Genomic DNA, 18068 nt, shown 5'->3' with positions numbered 1-18068 from the left:
GAAAGCTGACCTGCATTGATAAAATACCAGAGGCTGTGTCACATAATTAAGAAGTGCTTACTTCTGTGGTTTATTTTAATTTTTATAACAAATATATAGTCATTAAATATATACTATATTATTTGACCCAGAAGTTCCATTCTTATGTATTTATCCAGAAGAAATGAAAATGTGGTATTTGTATAAAAACCTGTACATAAATGTCATAATCTCCAACATCTGGAAATAATGCACATGTCCTTCTATGGATGAATGGGTAAACAAACTGTGGGGCATACATGCAATGGAATACAACTCAGCAATAATAAGAAATGGACTGTTGATACGTGCAGCAACTTGGATGGACCTCAGAGGCATTATACTGAGTGAAAGAAGACAGTCTTACCCAAATTCTGTGACGAGGAAAAGAAAGACTTTTCTTCTGCCTTTAGCAAAGTATAACGGCATCGAAAGTACAGTATTCAGTAAAACTCATGTAAACATTGATTTTTTTTTTTTTTTTTACCATTCTTAAAATTTCATTTAAGGAGCCTTGTTGGCGCTGTGGCTAAGCACGCAGCTGCTAACAGAAGGGTTGGCGGTTTGAATCCACCCCAGGTATGTCACAGGAGAAAGCTGTGGCAATCTGCTTCCATATAGGGCAGTTAGTTCTGCTGTGTCCTGCAGAGTGACTGAGTCAGACTGAATGGCACAGTACAACATTTCATGTTAATTGGGTTTCTCAATAGTCTGATGGGAAAAAAGCTTTGCACATTGTATTTCCATGTATTTGAGTTTCGTGAATTAGGAAGTGTGGATGTGCCTTACAACAAACCTTATTTACTGCACTTGTTTAGGGTTGGTGCTCAGATGAGAGACTGATGTGTTTATCCTTTATCCTTGTGTGAGTAGGAAATTACCCTTATGTTTAGCCAAAGGGATCATAGTTTTCCCTTTGGAATTCAAGACACTTTGTATTTACCAGTAGGGATCCTATTTTAAGATACACTGTTGTTAAGTGCCATCAAGTCGGTTCCAACTCATAGCGACCCTGTATAGCATTTCCGAGTTGTATCTGGTGGGTTTGAACTGCTGTCCTGTAGTTCTCAGTCCAGTGTGGAACCAACAGCACCACACCAGGTGTTCATTTTAAGATATATTAAAGACACGGAAACTTGGTCTCCAGCGTAGAGATGCTAAAGCAAGTGGAAGAAATGAGGAGGAAAAGAGCTGAACAGAAAATTTTAAAGATCAGCTCAAGAAGATGAAGCCAAAAATGTGCAAAGGTCTGGAATCAGAAAACCAAAAAGGAAGAACACGCTCAGCATTTCTTATGCTGGGGGAACAAAAGACAAAATTCAAGCCTCGACTTTGATTATTCAAAGATTCTCTGAGCAAATTATTGAATGATGCAGAAAGCATCAAGAGAAGATGGAAGGAATACACAGAGTCACTGTACCAAAAGGAAATGGTTAAGGTTCAACCCTTTCAAGAGGTAGCATATGATCAAGAGCCAATGATACTGAAGGAGGAAGTCCAAAATGCATTGAAGGAATTGGCAAAGAACAAGGCACCAGGAATTGATAGAATAAAAATTGAAATATTTCAAGAAAGTGAGGTGGCACTGGAGGCACTCACTCATCTCTGCCAGAAATTTAGAAGACAACTATCTGGCCTACTGATTGGAAGAGATCCGTATTTGTGCTCGTTCCAAAGAGAGGTGACCCAACAGAATGCGGAAATCATCGGATAATCTCTTTGATATTCCATTCAAGTAAAGTTTTACTAAAGGTAATACATTAACAGAGAACTTCCAGAGGTTCAAGCCAGATTCAGAAGAGGCCGTGGAACGAGGGATATCATTGCTGATGTCTGATGGATCTTGGCTGAAAGCAGAGACTATCAGAAAGATGTTTACCTGTGCTTTATTGACTACGCAAAGGCTTTCAATTGTGTGGATCATGACAAGCTATGGACAACATTGTAAAGTATGAGTATTCCTAAACACTTAATTGTGCTCATGAGGAATCTGTACATGGACCAAGAGGTAGTTGTTCGAACAGAACATGGGAACACTGAATGATTTAAGAAAGGTGTGTGACAGGTTGTATTCTTTCATCATACTTATTCAACCTGTATGCTAAGCAAATAATCTGAGAAGCTTGGTTCTGTGAAGAAAAATGCGGCATCAGGATTCGAGAAAGACTCATTAGCAACCTGTGATATGCAGATGATACAACCTTGCCTGCTTGAGAGTGAAGAAGATTTAAAACATCTACTGATGAAGATCAAAGAGCACAGCCTTTGGTATGGATTACATCTCAATATAAAGAGAACAAAAATCCTCACCACTGGACCAATAAACAACATTCTTATCAACGGAGAAAAGATTGAAGTTGTCAAGGACTTCATTCTTCTTGGATCAACTATCAACACTCACGGAAGCAGCAGTCAAGAAATCAAATGACGTACTGTATTAGGCAAATCTTCTGCACAAGACTTTTTAAAAGTGTTGAAGAGCAAAGCTGTCAGCTTGAGGACTAAGGTGTGCCTGACCCAAGCCATGGTATTTTCCCTCAAGCATGTGAAAGTTGGACAATGACTAAGGAAGACCGAAGAAGAACTGATGCTTTTGAGTTCTGGTGTTGGAGGAGAATATTGAAAATGCCATGGGCTGCCAAAAGAACCAATAGATCTGTGTTGGAAGAAGTGCAGCCAGAGTGCTCCTTAGAAGCCAAGATGGCCAAACTTCGTCTCTCATACTTCGAACATATTGTCAGGAGGGACCAGTCGCTGGAGAAGTATATCATGTTTGGTAAGGTGGAGGGTCAGAGAAAAAGAGGAAGGCCTCCAATGATATGGACAGGCCAAGTGGCAGCATCGATGGACTCAAGTGTGGCAACAGTAGTGAGGTTAGTCCAGTATCGGGCAGTGTTTCGTTCTGCTGTGCAATAGGGTAGCTATGGGTTGGTACCGACACGATGGCACCTAACAGCAACAAGGGTTTTTTGGTTGTTTTTTTTTAACATATGACAGAGCTTTAGAATGTTTGTGGGAAAGTTCCATGATCTTTTCAGTCCATTTTCAAATCCCCTTATATTGTGCTTTTGCTTGTTTCATCTAATTTTATATCTTAATTTTCCTACTTCTTCAGAGACTAGGCATTGAAAAGTCCGACCCTACCACACTGACAGATGAAGAAATGAACAGATTTGCAAGATTGGATATTGATCCAGAAACTATAACTTGGCAAAGAGGTATACCAGAGTACCCAATTTGACTTGGTTATCCTTACAATCCTACATCCTCCCAGAGAACTGTTAAAATGTATGGGACCAGAGCCTTGTGTGTTGATATTTTCATGGTAAATGCATGACCAACATGGCAACTAAACCCTTTTTTTTTTTTACCACCTCTATCATTACCTCTCCTTATTAACTGTAAACAAATCTCTTTGTTGAAATGGTTGAAATTTCACTAGCTATTGAGTGTTGATTGAAATCCTGGTTTCCAGGAAGCTCAGGCATAAATGGCAAATATAATTTTGCAAGTTTCATTTTATGCAAAAAAAGTTTTGGTGTCATGAACCAGGGGAATTATGGTTAATCACTTCTTGAATCATGTGTTTCCTTTATTCTTAGAACTCTTGTCTGGCATAAGTGATTTGATTTTTCTCATAACTCTCTAGATTGCCTCATCATTTTTATTTCATTTTATTGAGCCCTCTTGTCACAAGTTAGGAAACCTTCAAGGATGAAATACTTGACAACTTAGTGGGTGAGTTGCCTGGCTTCACTGTCGTGCTGCTTTGCTGTATGTCCAGCTCAGCATGACTTAGAATTTTATTTTTTACCAATACTGCTTCTGTCTATTCTATATCTCTGCTAAGAAGGAATTTTCACCCAGTTGTGTAGAAGATTGTTGTTGTTAAGTGCCGTGGAGTCGGTTCCAACTCATAGCGACCCTGTACAGGGTTTCCAAGGCTGAAAATCTTTACGGGAGCAGAAAGCCTCATCTTTCTCCCATGGGACAGCTGGTAGTTTTGAACTGCGGACTGTAAGATTAGCAGCCCGATTCGTAACCACTATACTACCAGAGATACTTGGGGCTAATTTATTGGCAGTGTTTGTGCTTTCAACTAAGGGCATTTTTAAGATGACATTTTTATATCTAAAATTATATTGGTGCTTCTCTTTGTTTCAAAGACAGATGGTATAATATTTTTTAAGGAATAAGCTAAAGGTCCATTTTGAAATTTTAGAATAGCATTTACTTTTCCTTTGCTTTATGTCTAATTTATGCTTTCTAGGAAAGTAGAGACACGGAGTAAGGAAAAAATAACACTAGATATTGTATGTAGAAAAATTAGATGCAAGGAACTTGACTTTTTTTGGAAAATAAGAGTAGTTTTCAACAATACATCACATTCTTTAGTGATGGAGTGTGTGTTTGTGTGTGTATGTGTGTGTATATTTATTTAATCACTGATAGCCCGGGGTGTACAATACACTACTTTTGATGTTTCAGTTATTACAGTCTTCCTGGAGAATTATTTGGCATGCTACCAAGTGACTTAAAATTGCCCCCTATTTAACCCATTTCAAATATGAAATGGGTTACTGTTGCTTGTTTCTGTATGGTCATTTTGTATTTTGTTGTTATTGTCACCAAGACAAAATTGGGACTACAGTAAAATGCTAATAGTAACTAAAGCTGTTATTAACATATATTAAATACTTGGCAGTTTAGTGGGTGAGTTTCCTGACTTTGGTTGTCTGAACTTTGCCATGATTTTCAGAGTTATTATGCAGTTGGATAGGATAAGCACTGGAGTGTGAGCCACAAGATCAGGGGGATAAAGATGAGACTTTTGCTCCTGAAAAGAATTAAAAGTCTCAGAAAAACAAACTCTACAGGGTTGTTATGAATCAGAACCGACTCAACAGCACTTAACAACCGCATATATGCAGTTATCAACAGTAGTAGATTACCCAGTAAGCAAGTTAAGCACAGGCTTACCTGTGCTTACTTGTTAATCATTAGTGAACAGTTTTACATGTTTCCTAGAGCATACTTGTACATACTTAGTAATCTGTAGTGAAGAATTGCAAACCATGTGGAACTATTCACTAGATTAAGTAAGCACAAGTAAGCCTGTGCTTACAATGCTTGTTGGATCTATCCCTGGTTACCAGAATTGAAGTTATCTCTTCTAAGTGTATTGAAGGAGAGACCAGGCTTGTTACCCAGCAGTCTTCAAAAAACCATTTTCATTTGCCCTGGGATGATGGTGCTTGTGTTTTTGAGGATGGTATAAGGTCAGTGAGTGAGTCATCTCCCACAACCACATAAATCTTGGCCTTAAAAAAATACAAAAAGTAGCCTGCACTGTTTTTGGAGGGTAGGTAGTGGATTGGAGTATGGACTTAGAGCTGTGGCTAGGTCTAGGACTTTGTTTAGGCTTAGGGTTAGGACTAGCAGTAGGGCGTAGGGGTTGGGCTATATCTAGGAGTAAGTCTTGGTCTAGTTTTAGGGTTACAGTTAGGGTTATTTTAACTTATTTTTTCTTGAAATCCACATGATTTCCTCTTCATTTGGAAATACATTATTCCCTCTTTTTACGTAGTAGGTTTTTTCATTTTGTGAGTATTTTTTGCAAACTAATATCTCTTTCCCTGTTTTTGGTCTTACAGAATTGTTTTACTTTAAATATTCCTGTATCTAGATTGGTATTGCCATGTATGTTCGTTTCAGGTGGTTGGCTGCTATGGTTGGTTCTATGTCCTAAGAACTCCATTTAAGTATTTTTTGTAAGGTTCATCTGATTTTCACAAATTCTTTTAATTTCTGTTTATCTGAAAGTATCCTAATTTCACTGTCATAGGTGATGAACAATTTTTCTGAGTATATGATTCTTTATTGGTAATTTTTTTCTTTCAGAATTATGTATATGTCATGCATTGTCTTCTTGCCTACAGGGTTTCTGCTGAGAAATCAGAACTTAGTCATATTAGTTCTTTGTAGGCAAATTTTTGTTTTCCCTGAATTGCTCTCGGCATTCTTTTCTTGGTTTTGGTTTTGAAAAGTTTCATTAGAATGTGTCTTGGTGATGTGTGTGTGTGTGTGTGTGAGAGGAGGGGGTCTATCCTGTTTGGAGTACGTTCAACTTGGTTGCATTTATCTTCTTGTCCTTCATGATGTTGTTATTGTTGTTAAGTGCTGTCGAGTTGATTCTGACTCAGAGAGACCCTATTATAGGGTCTTACAGTGCCACACCAGAACTTTATGGTGTTGTTGGTATTGTTAAGTGCTGTCAAAACGGTTCCAAACCATAGCAACCCTGTCTAGGGTTTCCAAGTAATGGTTGATGGATATGAACTGCCAGCCTGTGGTTCAAACTGATCTTGTGGTCCAGTATATTATCTTGCAGCACCACACCAGGACGCGTGTGTGTGTATTTATTTACTTATTTATTTAGAGAGAGAGAGAGAGACTGACTTTGCTTTAAAACTGCTGGTTCTTTTAACTGTGTGGTCCCTTTACTAAAATGTGTTCTGTTTCTTTGCTTTCTTCTATAGTGTTGGATACCAATGATAGATTCCTGAGAAAGATCACAATTGGACAGTCTCCAACAGAGAAAGGCTACACACGGACGGTAACTCTTTCTTTCTAAGGAAATCATTCGTGTGAACCAGATCTGTGCTGCTTCTGTCCTCTCTGTCTGCCATGTGACCGATAGTGCCAAGTGTTGTTCTGCCTTCTCCCTTTTAAAATGGAAGTGAGTAGGTGTGCAGTATTGAACACTCCTGACAGCGTTGGCAAGAAATCCCATGTGTCACCTGTGTTTTTCCCCAACCTCTTTTTCCTGGAGGTGGAGATCCCCAAGTGAATATCCGTGCACATCAGTAGATTCAAATAGCTGCATTTTTTATGGCTATTTTGCAGTATGTCTCTTCAGTGTAGGAGATCCCATCTTCTTTCCTTGTACATTAGGGAAGCACAGCTAAGTGATTACAAGCCACCCTCAAAGGGATAAATAACAGCTTGTTGGTACCTACATGGCTACTCATGGTCTTGGTTTGATTCTTGTAAAGTTTTTGTTAACCAATGGCTGTAGAGTTGGTTCTACCTCATGCGTATTAGAGTAGAACTGTGCTCTGTAGGGTTTTTAATAACTGGTTTTTTCAGAAGATTACTGGGCCTTTCTTCCAAGATATTTTGGGTAGACCTTAGCCTCCAGCCTTTCATTTAGTAGTCAAGCACGTTAGCTGTTTACAGCACCCAGGGACACCAAAGTGTTTGCTGATGAAGGATTATTTTAAATTAAATCCTTTATCTTTGCTTAGTATTTTGTTTATTTTTGCTTTTAAGCTGCTTGTATAAACGTAGGTTGCATAAAAAGTGTACTTGCATGATTCATCATTTTGATTTAACGTAGTTTTCTCTCCACCTAATCCTCGCTTTGGATGTGGCACTGTAAGATAAGCATTGGAATGCTTACCGCAGGACTAGTGGTTCAGGTCCACCAGCCACTCCTTGGAAACTGTAACTGTCTTGATGTCACTTAACAACAGCACCAATCCTCATTCATTATCTAATTATCTGATATTCTGCATTTATGACAATAGTGAAAAATCTGATATCCAACTATTTTGATCATTAACAGTGTCCATTCTGGCAGTAATGAATGTTGAGGTGCCAGGCAAATGCAGCACTGGTTGTGATGACTAAGGTTGTACGTCAGCTTGGCTGGGCCATGATTCTTTGTCATTTGGCAGTTATTAATGATGTGGTCATCTTCCACTTTCGCGTAATGCAGATTTTTTTATTACTGACCCCGTCTTCGGGAAGCTAACCATGTTAGTAAATGAGGTATGGGTATGTTGTATCTTGTCCTTACCAATAGGCCCAGTTTGACATCTCTGTGGCCAGTGAAATCATGGCTGTCCTGGCTCTCACCAGTTCTCTAGAAGACATGAGAGAGAGACTGGGCAAAATGGTGGTGGCTTCCAGCAAGAAAGGGGAGCCCGTCAGCGCCGAAGATCTGGTGAGTGCCAACTGCTCTGGGCTTAGTAATACTTCTGTGTTTCTTGTATTAGGGTCTCTCAGAGGCACTGATAACAAAAATTACCCTCTACTTAAGATGTTGCAGTTAACTAATAAATAGGATTTTGCTATTTGTGAATAATGATGACATTTATAAAATAATTCCTAGTAAGTAATAGATGATGTGCTCTAATAATAGCCTTCAAGTTTCTGGTGGTGTGAGCAATGTCTTCATCCTGTGGGAATCTTTGAGAGAGAACATGATGAGTCCAAGTGAAACCCTTGGTAGTTGACCTTGACCCTAGCCCCTCCCCAGGACATGTGACTTCCTGCATAAGAGCCTCTGGGTGTGAGGCCATTTGCCATCACATCTACCCTTATAACTGCATTTGGAACATTTGAAACCAGTCCCTGTTGATTCCGTGAATGTCTGGTGTTCTGGCCTGGTAGGCTGATTCTTCACTTTATGGTTATTTTGGAACTGCCTGTATGGTAATAAGTTTGAAATGAGAGTTTCTATAGATTAATATTTGAAAACTCCATGTTGACACAAACCAAAGTTATTGGCCTGTAATTCGTGATATCTCAGATAAATTTGAAAAGGGAAAAAAAACCTGTTTTCACAGTTACTGGATAAGGAAAGAAATTGTTTTAAATCTTTAACACCCAAACCAGCAATTTTTAAATTCACTGGCATTGAATATAAATGGGAACTAGTGTTTATTCTTAGTTTGCTACCAGTCTGTTTGGTTATGGTTGGATTGCTTTATAAAGGTACTTGGTACTGAAGACTTGGTCTTGAATTCCTGGGTACAATTTTAGTTTCGGCTTTGAGAAACGCATAATGACTTTTGTTTATAGGCACTTCTGCCCAGACAGAACCAAAGGTATAAACAACTCCGTACTCTAGGAACTAGCATTTCCTTGTTCTGAAATGGATGCCCCACATCAGTCAGCACAGAGCTTCATTGAGATGCTTGTTTCCAGGGTTACATGTCTTTCTAAAAATTGCACGTGAATATCGTTTTCATTCTGCCAGTTCTCCCTGCCTAAAATAACTGGGAACTTCATAGCAGATCCAGAAAAAAACTGCAGCGAATGGATGGTCTAGTCCAGGTGAAAGTCCTAATTGGTCCAAGGTGGCTAAAAAGGAAAGACCTGGGAATGTTGAATGTGGGTGTCACAGGTTTCGGTGGTAAGAGCGGACCATGGCATCTGTCTGTCTTCCTTACAGGGAGTGAGTGGCGCGTTGACAGTGCTGATGAAGGATGCTATCAAGCCCAACCTGATGCAGACACTGGAGGTGAGCACACTGCTCATTCAGCACACTTTTCTTGGGAGCCAGAGGCCTTGTTCTTTCCATTCTTTCTCACACTTAGGGCTGGAACATAATTGAGATGTGAGAAGAGGCAGCTTCATGGTTTCCCTTTTGGAGTCCAACTAAATTCCGTATCTTGGACTCTGTGATTGTTTTTCAAAAAACTCTGATAAATATTTAAGAGACCATTTGACATTTCACAAGTATAATTCAGTACATTAATCATGCTCATCAGGTTGTGGTCTTATTATAATGCAGGCCTGGGAGCTTCCCTTGTGATGTCTTGATTTCCACAGGGCACTCCTGTGTTTGTTCATGCTGGACCATTTGCCAACATTGCACATGGGAATTCCTCTATCATAGCAGACCGGATCGCTCTCAAACTTGTTGGCCCTGAAGGATTTGTAGGTGAGTAGCTTTGCAAATCACAGAATAGACTGTATTTTCCTCTCTCTCTTAATCAGATGACATCAGGGGAACTGTACGGCATTTTTAACATTGTTTTTCTCCTTACTTCTAGTGACTGAAGCAGGATTCGGAGCTGACATTGGAATGGAGAAGTTTTTTAACATCAAGTGTCGATATTCTGGTCTCCGCCCTCATGTGGTGGTGCTTGTTGCCACAGTCAGGGCTCTTAAAATGCACGGGGGTGGTCCCACGGTGAGAAGCAAGGCTGGCCACGGGTCTGGTTGTCAGAAATTTTCCGAAGGCTGAGTTGGACGGCTTGTGCTTAGGTCTTTAAGCTGCTCCTATCTTTACAACTCATAGGCTGCCAAGAGCAAGAGCTGGCCAGGCAACTCGTGATGACCGCCTTGTCACTCACGGGCACTGTCAGCTCTTGGCATTTTAAGAGGGTTGGTGTTGGCATCGTGGCCCACCTTTCTGAGAAAAACATCTGATAATATCTAAACCCCTCCAGGGACATATACTTGGTTATACCACAAAACTCCTTCATGTTCCAGCTGTTCTTTTAAGTCTGAATTCTATTTTCCCTGTAAGTAGTGACACTGGCTTCCAGCCAGCTGAGCCATTATGCAAGACATGGGTCAGTGCATATACACAAGGCCACTAACAGCCAGGAGCAGGGTAACTGGGAGATGCTCAGCACAGCCTCTGGGTCATATGAAAGGAGGCTGGAAATATCATATCCCTAATTCCAACCTGAACTTTGCCTTTTCCTGAATGATTAGAAACTGCACCTTTTCTCCAGCCCCTGCATGTGAGAGGACGGGGTGCTAGTTTTCAGAAATCCTTTGAAGGAGTATGAAATGCCTTTTCTAGAGGAGCTTGTCTAGACCTTCACTCTACAGAATAAAATCTGTACCTTAATGTAGTAATCAGGGTTTTTCCTGTAATGTAACAGTTCTCAAAGCATTTGGTCTCAGGATCTCTTGAAAATGATGGAGGGCTCAAAAGAGCTTTTTTACGTGAGTTTTACGTCTATTGCTATTTACTCTATTAGAAATTAAAAAGAAGTCACATATTAACATGAATAACGTATTTAATCATAACATCGCTACATTTTCCAAGACAAATTTTACACATTGTGTCTTGTCGATTCTTAGTCTCTGACTTAATTGATGACAGCTGTGTTCTTAGCGTCGGCATTCAATCTGATTGTGATATCATCTGTCGTGTAATATTTTATAAAGTTCGCTGTTTACCCATAAGGAGAATGAGAATGAAAAAGGCCAATGATATCTTAGTTTTATTATAGAAATGCTTGTGCCCTGATATAGACTTACCTGAAAGATGAGGTTCTCAGACCACACTTTGAAGACTATGACTATAATACACACCTTTCTAGTCTTAGTTATCCCTGAAAGACCAAAGGTACCTCTGGCTGAGGACTCCCCTTTCTGCTGCTGCAGAATGGACTCCTGTGTGTAGCCAGCCTCTCTGACCCACACCCCCTTTCTTCACATCCCCGCACTCAGCTGCTCACCATGGCACCTCCTTTGCTTACAGCCTCGTGGTCTACAGAATAACACTGTTGCTCACTAACTCAGACAGGAAGCTCCAGGCAATGCCCAATGAGCATGGCTGCTCAGTTCTCACTTCCTTCCTCACCTCTCTGTGGCCCCTTCTGGTATTGGAGCACTGCGGTCCCCTTGAGTAATGGAACTAGGCCAGGCAGACAGCATTTTCATCACTGTCTGTTGCTGGTGTAGCTTCTAATATTTGGGGTCAGTGGATTTCCTGTCTCTACACCTCACACTTGTGCCCCTTCTGTGGCTGAACTCACTGCTTAAGTGTTCTGACCCTTGAAAATGCTGAATAGATTCTTCTATTCATCTTGTGATGTTTTCCCCCGTTTCTTTGCTCCTGCACCGTAGTTCAGGTACACTGAGACTTGCACTAGGGTGTGGGTTGGCTTTGTGGGTCAGCTTGGTGAACCTATCAGAGACTCCACCTACAGACATTTTGGGGTGGCCTTTGTAGGCTGGCATCTGCCCTTTTCCTTCACTCCCCTTTAGTTCTGTCCCTGCTGTGTGGTTGTCCCTCTGCCCTCAGAGAGCCTTTCCTTCCCATCTCCCTAACCCAGGCCACAGAGACCCCACCCTCTGCTCAGACAATCATTTTGTTTGTGCTGTGTGACTGCTCGTGATCCTCACCTGCTGTATACTCCCCAGAGCATGTGACTTGCTGCCTTCATTACAAGGCAAGCACCATTTAAAGGTGAAATCTAATTGTGAATTGATTATGTCTCTGACTTGGCATCCTTTCCTTGCAGGTCACTGCTGGACTGCCTCTACCCAAGGCTTACACAGAGGAGGTAACTTGTTCCAGAAAGCACCACCCCTAAGTCAGCATTTCTCCACTGGGGCCTCACTGTGGCCCAGCAATGCTCCTGGGAGCCAGGGATACTAAAAGACCTCTTAATTGTTGAAGCAGCATGTTCAATGAGTAAAATAGGGGAGAAGTGCTTCAAAAAGCAAAATGGTCCCACGCACAATGTCTTGTAAAAACCACTGCCCTAGATCAGTCGTAGTCAACTAAGGGTGATTTTGCCCCCAGGGACCTTGAACAGTTTCGGTTGTGACAGCTTTAGGGACTAATGCCACTGGCATCTAGTGAGAAGTGCTGCAAAAGATCCTACAAAGCACAGGGCAGCCCCCCACAAGAAAGACTCGCCTAGCACCGGCTGTCAATACTGCTGCCCTATAGTAGTGGAAGTCTCCTTCCTTTGTCTTTCCTGTTAGGGTCGGGCTGTTCCCAGTGCCATTCAATCAGAAGCGTGCAGGGATCTTTTTAGAAATGCCTCTTCCTGTGTATGTCAAGCCCATCCATATCTGATATGATCTGAGAGACAGTCTGCATCCTTTTTATATAGGCCAAATCATCAAGATTCCATGATTTAATTTATAGCCTCAAGTAGGAGCCCAAACAATTAATGTGAGCTTCTACTTTTTCCTGTTTCTGTCGTTTACTGTCAGAGAATCATCCCTAGAGTCAGTTTGGGGTGGTTATGTGAGAGGCAAGCCTTCAGATGAGATGGTACCATCAGCCGCAGTCACTGTTAATTCAATTTCTCTCTCCTTTATCTGTTTTCCCCCCTGAGGGTTTTAAATTATCAAGCAGTTGGTCACTGTGCAGGCCCTGAGTGAAGTATTTAAAAATGGGCTAGGAAAGAATTGTCAGTGCCTGAGTCTGCCTGTCTTCTGAGTTATGATTTGCCTTTTATGGTCATTTGTCTGTTTCAGGCGTAGGAGGGGAATTTACAGTTCTGGCCCTCCTGCCACCCCACAGCCTTTCCTGTGTCTAATTAGAGTGACCGCCCCTCACTGGCCCAGCTGGTGTCTTCCTTTAAGAAATTCTATTTACTTCAAACTGTTCCCAACCAGCCTTAAATACAAATTGGTTTTCTTGTGATTGGAGGTAAAGAATTAGCAGTGTTTGTTCTTCAGAACATTTAACAAATCCTAGTCTCACTCTTCAGTTATTAATGGGGTGAAAGGCACAGATCATATAACAGTGATCTCAAGTTGTTTAGTACAAGCCCACTACTTTCCTGTTGTTTTGTGATGATTGTGGTATTGCTGGCTTTTGCTTTTACCCCAGTGTATGCATTTTTATATAAGGCTACTCTAGTTTTCTTTTTCTTTAAATATTTAATGTATTTTTAAGCTTATAATGGCAATAAGGAGCTCTGGTAGCATAGTGGTTACGAATCAGGCTGCTAATCTCAGGGTCAGCAGTTCGAAACTACCAGCTGCTCCACGGGAGAAAGATGAGGCTTTCTGCTCCATTAAAGATTTACAACCTCGGGAACCCTGTACAGGGTTGCTATGGGTCGGAACTCACTTCATGGCATGTAACAACAACTACAATGGCAATACACTCTTTGCCAAAAAAATTATTAAACATTTTAAGACTGAAACACATGTGACTTGAGTCCCCTTACTAGTTTGGTGAGTATTTCTCAACATTTAAAATAAATTAATTAATTCATATATGCATGAGTTTTTGCATTTGTGCAAAAACAGAGTTAAGTTTTATGACTTAATACATCTTGGACACATTCCTCATTCACACAAACCCATCTCATTTTTCATAACGTGTGTGATAAGTATTTCATTGATTGTATATTATTATTGCCAAGTGCCATGGAGTTGGTTCTGACTCATAGTGAGACCCAGTGTAGGGTTTCTGAGGAGCGGCTGACGAGCTTGAACTGCTGACCTTGCCATTCAAACCAACCTTGTAGTCCAGCGCATTAACCCACAGTGCCACAACGGGACTCCTGATTGTATATATATCATCAGAATTTACTGACCCAACTTGATGGCACTTAAGAACAATCTCCTATATATGGAGGTTGGTGTCGCTTACAGTGTCCCAATACTGCAAATAATTCTCAGACTTAAAGAAATGGCCATGTAACGTGCTAGGCTCTGTCTTGTGATGGGTTTGTGCTATCCAAATAGAGTCCATTTATGCCATTGTACCATAAAACCATATGCAGAGGGGTTACAAATATAATTTATGTTGTTAAGTGCAATCAGTTCAAACTCAGAGCAACCCTGTGTAGGATTTCTGAGACTGTAAATCTTTACAGGTGCAGAAAGCCTCAGCTTTCTACTGCTGAGGGACTGGTAGGTTTGAACTGCCAACCTTGTGGTGAGCAGTTTTCCAGTGGAAGTCACTGATTCCCTTCATATCTCAATTAAGCAATGAAAAGCATGGCTGGATGCCAGCCAGGTGGGACACCAGCACAGCTCCCCACTGGAGCTTTGGGCTGCCCCCTCCATAGCGCTCACTCACCCAGGTGAAGAAACACAGCAGGGGATCAGCTCCCTTCCTCATGTCCTTGTCCTGATGATGAATAACCACCACCAGCTCTAAAGAGGCCGCTTCCTGTGAAGAAGAGTTTGCATCCACTTTAGTTCTGCTGTCTGCCCTCACACCTCTCCCTGTTTTAACAGAACCTGGAGCTGGTGGAAAAAGGCTTCAGTAACTTGAAGAAACAAATAGAAAATGCCCGATTCTTTGGAGTTCCAGTCGTGGTGGCTGTGAACGTATTCAAGTAAGTACAGCGTGAAAGTACAGTGGAGTGTGGGAAACAGTCAGAAAACAACTCCTGGAACTAACTGTTCAGCAGTGGCTGTTAGTTTTATTGTGTTCTTCAGGTACCGCAATCACTTGGGAAGCCTGTATGTTAGCGTCCGTCAATGAGAGCCTTTGATATGGCAGGCCCTGCATAAATTACTGAAAACTCACTCCATGGAGAGCCCAGGAGTCAGGGTTAGCTTTCACGGGCCCCTTGATCTCCGCTGGGTGAAGTGGACAACACACAGGCCCTGAAGTCAAGTGTTCTCTGTGGTCCTTAGTGACCTTTTGTGCTAACAGAAGAGCATAGCCTTACAGAGTTTTGTGATTTTACTAGGCCTGGTGGGATGTTAGGAGCCTTGTTTTCGCTATAGGCTAAGAATTTGGCTGCTAACTACAAGATAGGTAGTTCAAGTTCACTAGCCGCTCCATGGGACAGTTCTACTCTGTCCTCGCGTAGTGGTTATGATTTGGGCTGCTAACCTCAGGGTGAGCAGTTCGAAACTACCAGCTGCTCCGTGAGAAAGATGAGGCTATCTGCTCCCGTAAAGATTTACAGCCTCGGAAACCCTGTACAGGGTCACTATGAGTCGGAACTGACTTCACGGCACATAACAACAACAATTCTGTCCTATATTGAGTCACTGATTCGAAACCACTTAGATGGAAGTGAGTGAGAGTGTGTGAGGTGGGAAATTGTGTGGACAAAGGGTTGAGCTGGTGTTGGTCTGAAAGTATTCATGCAAGAAAGAACTTGTGTAGGTTGTTTCCATATTGTTGAGCTGTTTTTGGTCTTGTTAATAATGGTAGAATGAGGCACAAATTTTTTTTTTTTTAAGTGGTATTTTTTTATTCTTTATGCTGGGCCAGAAGCTAAGTGCTTTACATGTGTTTATTTGTCTAAACCTATGAAGCAAGTGCTGACTATTTCCATTCTACCCACATGAATGTTGAGGCACATAAAAGATTTAGTAACTGGCTGAAGTCATTCAGCCACTAACTTATGGAGCTGAGATTTAAACCCAGAAAATATTACAGGCTTGTTGTTAAGTGCTGTTGAGTTGGTTCTGACTCATAGTGCCTCTGTATAGGGTAAGGGGCGGCTGGTGGGTTTGAACCGCTGACTTTGCAGTTAGCAGTCCAGTGCTTATCCTGTAGTGCACACCAAGACGCCATTATTGCATGATTGGTAGCCATTTTCACCTGGAATTTCATGGCTGATCCAAGACAGATTCTGTTCTCTCCAGCTATCCTCAGTGCTTTCACGTGAAGCTCTTTCTTTACAGGACGGATACGGAGGCTGAGCTGGACCTCGTCAGTCGCCTTGCCAAAGAACATGGAGCTTTCGATGCTGTGAAGTCCACTCACTGGGCAGAAGGGGGCAAGGGAGCCATGGCTCTGGCTCAGGCTGTCCAGAGAGCAGCACAGGCTCCCAGCAGCTTCCAACTGCTTTATGACCTCAAGGTGGGCTACTTCCTAGTGAGGAAAAACCAACCAAAACCACACTGTGAGGTGCCTGTCTGTAGATCTCTGTTCAGAACCCTGTGTTCAGGTTTAACCTTGTACGTTTGGTTCCACTGTGGGTGAGTTATGCCTGAACTTCCAATCCTAGACAGCTTTCTTATGCATGCACACTGCTGCTTACCTAAAGGGTAGGGGGTTCAGGTGCGAATGCCCAGGGCAGTAGGTTCATATCTTCACTTTGGGAAAGACTTCCAGTACGTTCATTGTGTGGAAATGTCATAGGCATGAGTCCTATGGAGCTGGGATTGTCTGTTGGAAAGTTACATAGAGAACCAAGTGTGAAACTCTCTTCACCAACCATGTGGTCAACTGGCAAGGGCTCCAAGAAGCTTAGAAAACTTTCTTTTATAAGAAAGTAGCAGAGGAAAGTGGTACAGGCCCACGCTCACTTCCCGACTCAGGGCTGTCCTTCACAGCAGCCCTCAGGTACCAAACCAAAGCACCTCAGGCAGCTTTTTCACTTTGTCCACTGCCTCAGGCTTAAACAGAGACACTGCTTTTCTGTGATACCTTAAAATCAGTTGAGAGAAAGGTCCTTCTTATTATAAGGGTATACCTTGTTTTCAATTCTCTGACACTGTGTCCACAATATTGAAACTTTGTTAGGATCATGGCATGAATGTTGTAGCAAATTCTGCTTATATTCTCAAGGTTGGTTTTTTGACTTGGTTTTTAAAGATAATCATAGACTTTCAAGAATGACCAGAACGGAGGGGAGGAAAAGTCAAAAATTAGATAATGGACACATATTAACTGTGATGAAAGGAAAGGCAGTATAAAATAAAGGAGCATCCCATACAATGTCACTGAAGAAAAGCAAGACTCAGAGAGGTAAACAAGAGTTATAGACAACAGAGGTATTGTACACAAAATCCTCCATTATCAGTAATAACAAATCAGTCATCTGCAAGTGGACACATAGGCAGACAGGCAAGAGAACTAGGTATGAGTAGGCAAAAGGGACTACACTTGTGACTATATGTCTAGCCTTGGCAGATGATATTTCTCCATTCATATTTGTATGTGCTGTAAATGTGCCCATTAATACATTCAAACTCGTCAGCCACTCCTCAGAAACTGTATACAGGGTCACTGTGAGTTGAAACTGACTCAACGGCACTTAATAACAACAAGGAGCAGAAGTATGTAAACTTCTTATTGTAATCAAACACCTGGAGAAACTGGGTCACTGGGTCTGGAGGCTTTGGACCATTGTCACGGGAAAGCAAGGTCAACTGGCATAGCATAGCTGAAGAGTGAAGACCAGTGGAAACATGTAGTCCAAAGTACTAATGGACCACATGAATCTCAGCCTCCATGATCCAGCTGCCATTTCTGGGATCTCTTAGAGTGGGGGGCGGGGGGTGGGGTGATCAGGTGGAATGTGGAACAAAACTCGAAATAAAAAAAAAACAGGCTTATTGGTCTGATGGAAAGTAGAACCCATAAGACTGTGGCCCTTAGTCACTCTTCAGGCCTTGAACTGAACTCACCTCCATGACTTACCTTTCAGCCAAACTCTGTTGTTGTCGTTGTGTGCTGTCAAGTCCTTTCCAACTCATAGCGACCCTGTGTAGGGTTTCCAAGGAGCAGCTGGTGGGTTTGAACCGCTGACCTTATAGTTCACAGTCTAGTGCTTATCCTACAGCAC

General features: G+C 41.7%; 1 protein-coding gene across 1 annotated transcript in view; it reads left to right on the top strand.

Annotated features, from left to right (window-relative positions):
* Positions 1–18068, top strand: part of MTHFD1 (methylenetetrahydrofolate dehydrogenase (NADP+ dependent) 1, methenyltetrahydrofolate cyclohydrolase, formyltetrahydrofolate synthetase) — an 80572-nt gene that overhangs the window by 51338 nt on the left and 11166 nt on the right. The window contains exons 16-24 of the mRNA XM_006864565.1: positions 3134–3236; positions 6558–6634; positions 7886–8026; positions 9260–9328; positions 9640–9751; positions 9864–10003; positions 12078–12119; positions 14770–14870; positions 16180–16357. Coding sequence (XP_006864627.1) covers positions 3134–3236; positions 6558–6634; positions 7886–8026; positions 9260–9328; positions 9640–9751; positions 9864–10003; positions 12078–12119; positions 14770–14870; positions 16180–16357 — 963 coding nt within the window. The remainder of the gene's footprint in view (positions 1–3133; positions 3237–6557; positions 6635–7885; positions 8027–9259; positions 9329–9639; positions 9752–9863; positions 10004–12077; positions 12120–14769; positions 14871–16179; positions 16358–18068) is intronic.

Source organism: Chrysochloris asiatica, unplaced genomic scaffold (genome assembly GCF_000296735.1).
Source record: "Chrysochloris asiatica unplaced genomic scaffold, ChrAsi1.0 scaffold00067, whole genome shotgun sequence".
Classification (NCBI taxonomy): Eukaryota; Metazoa; Chordata; class Mammalia; order Afrosoricida; family Chrysochloridae; genus Chrysochloris; species Chrysochloris asiatica.
The sequence above is the reverse complement of the archived record's forward strand: the minus strand, read 5'-3'. Positions and strand labels throughout refer to the sequence as shown.